Source organism: Hordeum vulgare, chromosome 5H (genome assembly GCF_904849725.1).
Source record: "Hordeum vulgare subsp. vulgare chromosome 5H, MorexV3_pseudomolecules_assembly, whole genome shotgun sequence".
NCBI lineage: Eukaryota > Viridiplantae > Streptophyta > Magnoliopsida > Poales > Poaceae > Hordeum > Hordeum vulgare.
The window spans coordinates 575,573,012-575,583,887 of NC_058522.1; the positions used below are offsets into that span (position 1 = coordinate 575,573,012).

The 10,876-nt window shown below is 45.7% G+C and overlaps 1 protein-coding gene across 1 annotated transcript; it reads left to right on the plus strand.

Annotated features, from left to right (window-relative positions):
• The first annotated feature begins 8,886 nt into the window (after nt 1-8,886).
• On the plus strand, nt 8,887-10,569 carry LOC123399476 (phytosulfokine receptor 2-like). Its single transcript, XM_045093888.1, has one exon. The coding sequence runs from the start codon at nt 8,976-8,978 to the stop codon at nt 10,206-10,208; it is 1,233 nt and encodes a 410-aa protein (XP_044949823.1). The 5' UTR covers nt 8,887-8,975; the 3' UTR covers nt 10,209-10,569.
• Nucleotides 10,570-10,876: the final 307 nt, after the last annotated feature.

The following is a 10,876-nucleotide window of genomic DNA, read 5'->3' on the forward strand; positions in this document are numbered from 1 at the left end:
TGATGCATACAGCTTGTGGTTGTTGTTATTAGATGTGTGAATCTGGTTGAATGATCCCTTACTTGTTACTACTCTCCAGATGGTCATGGCCTTTTGGCACCATTATTAGTGCTAATTGTCTACAAGACAAGATCTAGAGGATGCAAAATTGTGAGGTGAGGAAGTGAGGACGGTCTCCAGTTGGGGTAGGATAAGCTGCTGCTAGGGTAGGACGAGGCAATGCAAGGTTCATATACCGATGGGTTGGACCCACTTGGATGAGCCCCTTGCCGTATGACTTGACAGGTTTTGGCTGCATGAGCTGCACTTGCATGTAGTCATGTGTGTCCATGCATGGCTTTGACTGGCTCCAGAGAATCATTGCTTTTTTCTCATCCCTTTTCTTCCTGCTCCTCCTCCACCTTTTCTTCTTCTTGTTATACATACATCCTCCTTCTACTCGTGCCTTCTCTGTGTGTGTGTGTGTGTGTGAGACATGCATCCACGTATAGAATTTTTTCTAGTACAATAAAATTTCTCCCATGATGAAAATCATCTGTGTTTCAAATATTCTTCTTCCATTGCATCAGCCCGCCTGCGGGGCCTACATGGATGAGCAGCCCTACGCGTCTGATTGTACTTGCTATATGCAAAAAACAAATGCTTCAATGAACAGAGTACCGAGCGCTTTTCAAGATTATGTGTATGCAGTTGAAGCGGATGTTTATTGAGTTTTTTATCCAACATGGGCATAATCTTTGGATTGGTCCACCATCTGTATTAACATAGGCGTAGATTGTTGTCCAATTGTTGATTTTCTTTGTTAGACTGTTGATGCTTGGTTATGTGCATTCTAGTTATGCAAAAGTCGCGGGTGATACTCTTAATGCTCTATCTGCTTGATGCTACATTTTAAGTTAAGAAAGTGCCCTTTATTGAAAATAAACAACCATAACTATCAAACTTCGGTCCCCAAACGTCCGCGGACACACCCGGGCGTGTCCGCAGAAATTGACCATATTTCACACAAAATTTCCCCTCCACAACTGAATGTAACTAAACTGAATACTCAAATTCACACTAGCTCATGCAACATCCTACGTAGCTAAACCACATGTCATCAGACTAACAAAAATTAACATGCCTTACTAACTAGGAACGAGAACGCTGACTAGAGACGTTCATCCACAGCCACCCTTGCCCTTGCCCTCCCCGTCGTCCTTGTGGCAGTAGCGTTCGATGACACAGAGCGGATCTGCTCAATGCTAGAGCTTTCCGATTCGTCGTCCTCCTCGTCTTTGTCCTCCTTGGGGGGCATTCCATCCATGGCACGGACCGCATGGCTTTGCTATGATGTCATCACCTCGACCACCCTCCTCAGCCGCCTATCGGCTATGCAGGAACGGTGGGCTACCACCGACACTGCCTCACGGCCTGCCGAAGCCTCCTTCATGTTGCAAGCTATTGTGGCGGCATGCGCCACGAGGGTTGCGATAGCCGCCTGCGCTTGAAGTCGCACCTGAAGCCTCATGCGGTGGCCACGCCACGCCTCCCTCTTGGATTCGCATCAGGTCATGGAGGCGCAAATGTCCACCGTTTCGCCGCCCGACACTACAGGGACAAGGTCACGCCTACAAGGTTTTGGCCACATGGTCGGGTTGCGCCATGCGACTGTGGTGACCGCTGCCGGTGATGCGCCACGAGATCCTCCAACTCAGGATTCAGCCGCGAGTTGGGGAACGGATTCCCGTCGGCTCGTTGAAGACCGCAGGAGAGCTGTCTCCTCCCAGGAGTGTCAGAGAACATTATGGACGACCATCTGCTCATCGAGGTTGCAAGGGATTAGCTCGCAGTCGTGGGATCCGGACATGTCAAAGTTGGATACATGGGATGCCATGGCGGAGAATGCCGAAGTTGGTCGGAGATTAAAATCATGGTTACTAGAAGTGAATGTGATTCAATAGATTTGGAATGACCAAAGAGTATCCGCATGCATTCATATTAGATAGAGGCTGTCCATAATATTGATCCAATAGGAAGAGCCGGTGAATCATTGTCAATATGCAATATGTATGAGCTAAGCATATCAGAACTGGGCAAATAGGATAACATGAAAACAATAATCAAATTTTGGAATTACGCCAAAAAATAAGATGGGCGCACATATCATTTAGTAATCTGTAGAAAATTAAATTAGTTCTGCTAAAGAATACAACTTCAACAAACAATGCAAGCACAATCAGAAAATATAAAAGGTACGTAGAGAGTGTTCTACAACTTGGCGAAATTTGATGAGAATACCACAAACGATGAGGCAACTAATGAATGTTTATATCTTTTACATGACTGAACATAATATTCTGATAAGTTACAAAATTGTAACTTAAAAGCAATTTGTATCGTCAAAGTTTTGAACATCAACTATGAATATATCTATATTCTACTAATAAAGGAAGTAGTGTTTCTTACTACCGTAATTTTCGTTCATGTGTTATATACATCCATTGCCATAAGTTCGTCCGTCAAATGTTTCAACACTTTTTTCTGGATCCATCGTTGCTGGTCCGGATTTTGGTCCATGGCTTATCCTTTCTTCCGAGCTGAGCTGAGTTGGGATGGGCCTGGTACTGGTATGTTTTTCGTGAATCGCTGGTGGGGGGTTTCAAACTCAGGCCTCTCTTCTCTGTCCCAAAGGTTGCAGCCATCCAACACATCTTTTGCTCATGTTTTAGAACGGATTCACCGGCAAATCAAATAGCCCCGCCTCTCTTATTTACTCTCAATTCTATTTCCTCTGTTTCAAAATAAGTGTCTTAAATTTAATACAATTTATAATACAGCTAGTATAAAGTTAAGACACTTATTTTAAGACTAAGAGAGTACCAATTTAAATACTCCGGGAGAAAGAGAATCATCAAGGAGCCGTGAAAATAAACTGACAGAGGATCAGCTGTGGGTCCTAGATATTCTAGGGAAGGAGGCAAATAAATGAAAGGAATTGTTTGCGTAGATCGACATAAGTCCCGCATTAAGATCCGACTGAAATGGCTTATGAATTGGAGGACACCACCACATTTATAGTTGGGGCAATATCCGATCCCAATCCTAACAAGAAGAAAACAAAAAAAAAACGATCTCAAAGACGGCAAGAACAAGTCATGGGAAACAATTGGGAGAAGGCAAGGATCTCCCGTGACGTCGCGAGTGCAAAAATATCGTCCACATAGACGAACACTTTTTCGACAAGGGAGAACAAGAAAGAGGAGAGGTACAAGCTCATGTTGGATGCGCAAAAGGAGAGGATGAAGTGAAACCGGATGAGGGCAAAGAGGAGGCTTGAAACTGAGAGGGAGAAGATTGAGTTGGAGAAGTAAGAGGCAGCGATCAAATGAAAACTCGAGAAGGCCAAGACATTTGAAGAGATTGAGCTCGAAAAGGAGAGGTTGCAACTCGCACGACACGCGAAGGGTACAAAGATCATGTTGACGGACAAAACCATCTTGGATGAGCATGACAAGAAGTGGCTTGCGAAGAAGAAAAAGATGATCAACGACCGTAGGAGGCGACGAGAGCGGCTGCGGCAACGGGTTAGGCGGCCCGGATGCAGATGGAGATGGCTGCCTAGACGGAGAAGGACAACCAGAGTCTAAATAATTTGATTAATTGTGCATAACTCCATAATTCACTCCGGGGCCCGGCCTCAGATGAGCCCGGTGAATAGTACCTCGTTTTGAAATAGAAAAAAGTTTCAAAGAAAAAGTGGTGCAAGGTGTTTCTGTGCGTCAACTTCGTGTAAAATTTTATGAACTTTGGATATTCAAGATGGTCATGGCAAAAAAGACAAAATCAAACATGAACAGTGCATTTTTCAAAAGTTTCTCAGACATCCAAAATTTGTCTTCCTTGCCACAAGCTCCTCGAGTGTTCAAAGTTTACAAATTTTTGCACAGAGTTCATGCACAGTAGCATCTTGCACCACAAAAAAGCTTAATTTTTTTAATGTATTTTTCTTTTTCAAAACGAGACATTGTTTATGCCCGGACTCATCTGAGCACTGGAGCCAAATCGCCGCATCTACAACATTTCACTTGGCATCCCTGAGCCTGCACTTGTTCGAGTGCGCCACGTCCCAATACACTCAGATTATTTCCTTCTACATTTTTGCTAATTCTGGAAATGGGTAAGCATATATACTTGAGCCAAGTGTTCATCTCCACCATACAATTTACTCATTTGGATACTACGACTAGGTTAGCAGCCCCTAATGTTGGAACTCGCCCACAAATCGGTCACATCACAGACGATGAACACGCGCATACTTTTTTTTTAACCAAGGGTCCTTGTAGTGCCCTAAATTTTTAAGATCGATATGAAGCCGTGCTTGCCCCGGGGGCGCGACCCACCTCAGTGCAGGCGATATGGTCGCTAGGTGGTGTAGCGACGAGGAGGAACATGTGATAGTCGTTTAGTGGACTGGCAAGGAGGGAAGACGGCAGACTGTTGTCGGAAGTTGGTGGAAGAAGATCTTTGACGTCAGCCGTGGTGCCGAGGTGCGATGCCGGGAGGCTTGTCAAGATCGACAAATGGGGAGTTCGTTGAGACAAGGAGTCGTGCGAGTTAGCACAATGGTCGTCGTCGTCTCCATGAGTCGTCGCCGTCATGTTCAGGTGCTTGTCTCTATGAGGGTCAGTTGAAGATGAAGCATGTCAAGGCCGATGGGTTGTCCGGTATGGTGTGGCACCAAGAGCGAAGACGTGAAGTGAAGATCAAGCTCAAGCATGTAGCGGGACAAGGACCAGCGAAGGGGAGCCTCTTTAATGAGCACCTCTCTCTACATGGCACGGTGTGTGATCCATTGGCATGTATTGCGTTAGGGGTGACCGATGGTGTCACCTGGCAGCGCAACTGGAAGTCTGAATCATACGTTGATATGGATCGTCAAGTCTGTGCCATGTGGTCCCAAGGACTCTTCCATAGAGCATTGTCGCTTGCGGGCATGGCGGATGTGGTGGAAGGGAGGAGGATGTGGAGCGGCTTGTATTGTGTCGTGGAGTAAGCCGTGTGGCCACCTTTAAAGAGAGGTTTTCTGTGTGGCCAAGTGTCCGGCTGCGTCAATGTGCAGCGCCTGAATGGGTTTCTCACCCGGCGAGCCCGCTTAATGGCAGCATACGGATGGACATGGCATTGAACAGGCGTGGTAGATATCCATCTAGTCCCGTCTAGTAACATGTCTTTGGCATGGAACAAGCGCGGACACGAGGGGCACGTTGAGGGCGGCATCCTCAGAGGGCACGCCACTTCAATGGTGGAGCCACTGAGAGGTTGAGTCCGCTCCAGGACAATGTTAATAAGGTTTTTGACGATAAAAGTACTTCTCTTATGTAGGTTATCTACAGATGTACCGGGACTCTTCGTTTATGGTCCTTTCTACAACGTATGGAGAATCGAGACCTATTTACGGAGGTGTGTTGGATGCTACAACGAGGGATACTTTTAGCCCAAATTAGTGGCAGCATGATTTTTGGATTGGCCCCCCTTCTCCTTAGGCGTTATACGGATTCTTCATGTTTCTTTGTATCTTGCCTTTTTATTTTTGTATGTGAGACAGGACATTGTTTGGTTGTGTGCATCTTAGTTATGCAGTGGTCGGTTGTAATAATTAAATTAAGTAATAAAACACCCTTTTTCGAAGAAAAAAACAACTACATGAATGCAAGCAGATGGCGCTGGGCCGAAGCGCGCGTGGGCAAGGAGGTGAGGATTTTGGGTGTCCCAGGGTGGTCAGAAGCAGGCGTGGCTCATGCCTCAACGCCCACAACCCCCCCCCCCCCCCCCCCCATTGTCTCGGATTAAAGGGAGAACGTGCTTCCGGACCACCATTCTGACCAATGCAGACCACTTTGGATGGCTAACCACGTCAGGACCATGGGTCCGGACGGTTGTGGTAGTTTAAGGGTCGGCATTGAAAATGCCCTTACACACAAAAATTTATAATGAAAGGATAGATTACAGTGTCCTATACTAGGGCATCCCAGCCAAGCTGACCTAATCTATGGGCTAGGCTGACAGCCCATCAAGATGGAAGGACTCCGGAGGCCTTAACATGTGGCATGAGCATAACGGAATCCACAAAAGACCTGACGCGTACTCCAATCATAGTTGTAGATTCCGCGTGTAACCCTAAGATGGCAACCAATCATATGTAACCCTAGATACCCCCGATGTCTATATAAGTCGGAGGGTTTAGCCCCTAGAGGGGAGAGAGACATTCATCATCATCAATACATAGGGTTTAGACCACAACTTACGATATCGAGGTAGATCAACTATGTACTTCGATACACCCATAATATAAACAAGAGTAGGACATGAGGTTTTACCTCCTTAAGGACAGCCTGAACATGAGTAAAAACTTCGTGTCTCCTGTTTCTTGTTGCCCATCCATCTGATCTAACAGATCGGGCCTCCCTACCCGAGGTCTGTCCGTTTTAACACAAAACATTGTCATTGCCATCTATAACCATCTCGGGCCAGACTTAGGTTTTCTCCGCAGAGCTAGTGACCAAGCACTTGAGAAGCGCCACCATCGAAATTAATCAAGTGTAGTTTCCACCATTTTTTGGGTCGAGCAATGGTTCATAGATTGCATCTGACCCGTTAAGGTAACCACAGAAACAGGAGAGAGGAACACTCGCGTAGACCTTGTGATGGCACCACAACCCACAATGAGGCCGCCGTTGTAGGTTGGAGTGGTTATCACACAGACAAACATCGACGACAAATCACATCAGCACGGACCGCCATCTCGCAGGAGATACATCGTCCTAGATTAGTTGGCCAAGGGGCCGACATATAGATGGATAAAAAGCAAGGCTGATCAGTTCATGGCGCCGAAGCTCGGCTGGCCGCAACACCCACCCAAGATCCATCTGGGGCGGATAGGAGGCCGGGTTCTGGCAGGGATGGTGAGGCGATCCTGACTGGCCACGCAACAGGCGCACACATCGATCCTCGGACCGCCATGGATTGAGCCCGAGTCCTAGACAGCCCACTGGATCGAGGACTTGCTAGCCTCGAGCCATTATGGCTCCGGGACATTGGATCTGAGGGAGGGGCTCAAGATGAGATATCATATAACAAAAAATTGCAAAATGAGCTCAAGATCCATGGAGCCTTTTATTTGAAAAGTTCAAAATTCAAATTATTGGGTTTCAAAATTTTCAAAAAATACACACATGCATACTGATGTATACTATTCCCTCCGTTACTAAATATAAGTCTTTTTAAATATTTCATTTAAAGACTACATATAAATGTATATAGACATATTTTATAATATATATTCACTTATTTTGTTTTGTATGTATTTCACTAATGAAATTTTTAAAAAGATTTGTATTTAGGAACGGAAGGAGTATTTGTTCGCAAAGTTTAAAGGTGAAATACCTTTTCGTGTGAGCTACACAAAAATAACAAATCATGTTTTTCTAGCACATGTAGTTTCTTTTGCGGGGCTAATACATGTACGATTCTTATCTTATCTTAGCCCTACTAATAAAGCACGAAACATTTCTGCCTGTCTGTCATGCATTTTATAAAAAAAATACCCGAGTTTCTCTTTAAACAATCCCTAGTCCAGCATTAAGTGTCTATGGGCTTCGGCCCAACTGCAGCATTATCTCCGCAGTTCAGTGCTGGTTGTTGTTTTTTGAGATAGCTTACCAGGCTTGCTGCCTGGTAGCTCAGTGTAATAGACCTATTTTCAGCCCGTTTAGGTCTTTGACTTTTATTATTTACAAATAATATATTAAGCAGGATCACGCTATAACTTTAGAGCTGTAACTCGGATTAAAATTATTTGTATATGTAATTTTATTAGAAAAATGCATAGTTTCCAATCGTGCTATTACTTGCTCTTGTGAGCCACTTTAAAATTCTGTTTTGGGCATAACCTTAACTAACCTAATTAATTGCTATGGTATATTTTGGAAAATGCTAACACACAACATATCAATTATATATATGGAGTATGTTAGGAGGCTCAATATATATATGGATCAGAGGGAGTATCAAGGATAAGTTTTAATGGACATATAGGAGTAATAAAGAAAGGAGAGAATAAAGGGCGTGAGACAATTTTTTTATTAATATTCAAGCGTACACAGAGATGCCCTAAAACACATTTAATAGAATCCTTTTATTGAGAATTTTCTCATGACTTGGTGCAAATTTCAAACATTGTTTCAACTTACAAGTATTGCTTTGGTACATTTTTTTTTGGAAATTATACTCTTTAACATCAGACTAGTCATACAAAAACCATACCAAAAGTATTGTATCCATGCTTCTTAATGTACTACTGATATTAATTTCTACTAGAACTTAGTGTTCACCTCTCTATCGTGACCGGGCACAACTCGGATGTTGTTGGGCCGTGCTGGCGGGAAGTGGATGTCAATTATCTCTCCCGTTGTACACATCGATAAGTACTTGTGTATCATTATTATTCTTTTTTGAAAATTTCGGGCTCCATGAAGCCCGAGAGCAAAAAAAATCCCAGATAGTCTTTTTTTCTGGCGATGAAAGAGTATATTACTCAGCACAAATGATGGACTAGGACCAATCTAGTCTATGACAACGGAACGGGACCAGCTGGGTTGTTGAGGAGCAGGAGTTGCCGTCTTGAGTACATGCCTGCATACCACCCACAAATTTCTGTCGACATACAGCACCATGGATGAAAATCGACAGCGGTGGGCACGGACTGGTCCTTGCAACGCATGGCCACCCATGAATTCAGTCGACTGACAGCACCGTGCATGAAAGTCAAGTTTGAACCACTTGCAACGCATGCTTCCTTCCACGCGTGTATATAAGATACAATGCACCACCCAAGCAGTTTGTGCCAAGCAAGAGCTAGCGCTTGCGAATCCCATGCATCCCAGAATGGTTTCTTGTTGAGTTCTCGCGTTTGTGCACACATAGCTGCTGATTCCATGGCGAAATGCTGGCTGCTGCTGCTCTGCTTGGCGTTTCTCTTGCCAGCGGCGTGCGCGACCTGCCACCCCGACGACCTACGCGCGCTGCGGGGCTTGGCCCGGAACCTCAGAGGCGGTGGTGCCGTCCACCTCCGCACGGTGTGGTCTGGCGCCTCGTGCTGCGATTGGGAAGGTGTGGGCTGCCATGGCGCCAACGGCCGCGTCACCGTGCTGCGGCTCCCCGGCCATGGCCTCGCAGGGTCCATCCCAGGAGCCTCTCTCGCAGGCCTGGCGCGCTTGGAGGAGCTCTTCCTCAGCTCCAACTCTTTCGCCGGCACCCTTCCCGATGCGCTCTTCGGCCTCGTTGGGCTGCGGAAGCTCTCCCTCGCATCCAACAACCTCGTAGGTCAGCTGAGCTCGCGCCTCAGCGACCTCAAAAACCTCACCTTGTTGGATTTGTCCATCAACCGCTTCTCCGGCCAACTCCCAGACAACGTGTTCCACAACCTCAAGTCGATGGAGCATTTGGCTGCACACTCCAATGGCTTCTCAGGATTGCTGCCACCGTCCTTGTCATCCTTGTCATCTCTTCGTGAGCTCAATCTCTGCAATAACTCTTTGTCTGGTCCGATTGCTCGTGTCAACTTCTCCGGCATGCCACTTCTTTCTTCGGTTGACTTCACTTCAAACTACCTGAGTGGGTCGCTTCCACTTAGCCTCGCGGATTGTGGTGATCTCAAGTCACTCAGCCTTGCCAACAACAGATTGGTCGGCACCATCCCGTCGTGGATTGGTGAGCTTGACCACCTTCGCTTATTGGATCTCTCAAATAATTCATTGGTTGGCAAGGTACCTAAGCGTTTGACACGTCTCAAGGGCCTCGTCGCCACTGTGGGGCACTCACCGGGTATGGTTTCCACCAACATGCCATTGTATGTGAAGGGTAATAGACGCATACTCGGCCAACAACCAAATGTCATATCTGGGAGCCGCAACACTATCAGATCTGGAAGCAACAATGTTGTATCCGGGAATGACAACACAATTCTATCTGGGAACGACAATGTCGTAACTGGGAGCAACAATGCCGTATCTGGTAGCGGCAATGTCGTAACTGAGAGAAACCATGTTGTGTATGGGAGCAACAATGTTGTATCCGGGAGAAACAATGTTGTGACAGGGAGCAACAATGTTGTATCAGGGGGCAACCATGTCGTATCTGGGAACAACAAAGTAGTAACTGGAGGATAGTGATATGTGAGTGGATTGATTCCCTCTTCCCCCGAGGAGCTCATGTCCTTGTCCAAGTTCAATGTAGTTTACAATCGCTTGATGAGCCCAATCGCGTATTTGTAACTTCATGGGTATAGTATCCTTTTACTACTTAAATATCCACAAAACGTTTTACATACACGCTGAACTAAACAGCGACTAGTTTGAAGCCGATGTTGATCAAGCGTGTTTGCTTATGTGCAAATTCTCATCATGGATGTCTAGACGTGGTGATTATTGCATCTCTTGTATTCCATGTGATGTGTGATGCTTTCTTATATGTGATGATTGTGCTATGGATCATATGGTGAATTATAGTACCTTCTTATCTATATATTTCGCTTGTGCAAGTGTCAATGCTAATTACATGCATCAATGTGAAATGTTTGGATGAGGGAGATGGAACAAAGAGCAGTGATAAATGTTGCTGGCATCAGATCACTTTTGTAGTGCTAAACTGTTGTCTACCCATCCACATGACACTATGGCCCTGTTCGGCAGCTCTCCGCTCGTGGAGTGGCTGGAGCGGAGCGGGCGACACAACGTATTTTTTGAGAGTTGTAAAAGTGCCGCTCCGTCTACTCCTGTATTTTACGGAGCTGGAGGGTTTACCGAACGCGGCCTAGGTTTGAGGCTCCACGATTTCT

What these genes read in the sequence shown, in the direction of transcription:
- LOC123399476 (XM_045093888.1), top strand. Translation starts at nt 8,976, where the DNA reads ATGGCGAAATGCTGGCTGCTGCTGCTCTGCTTGGCGTTTCTCTTGCCA.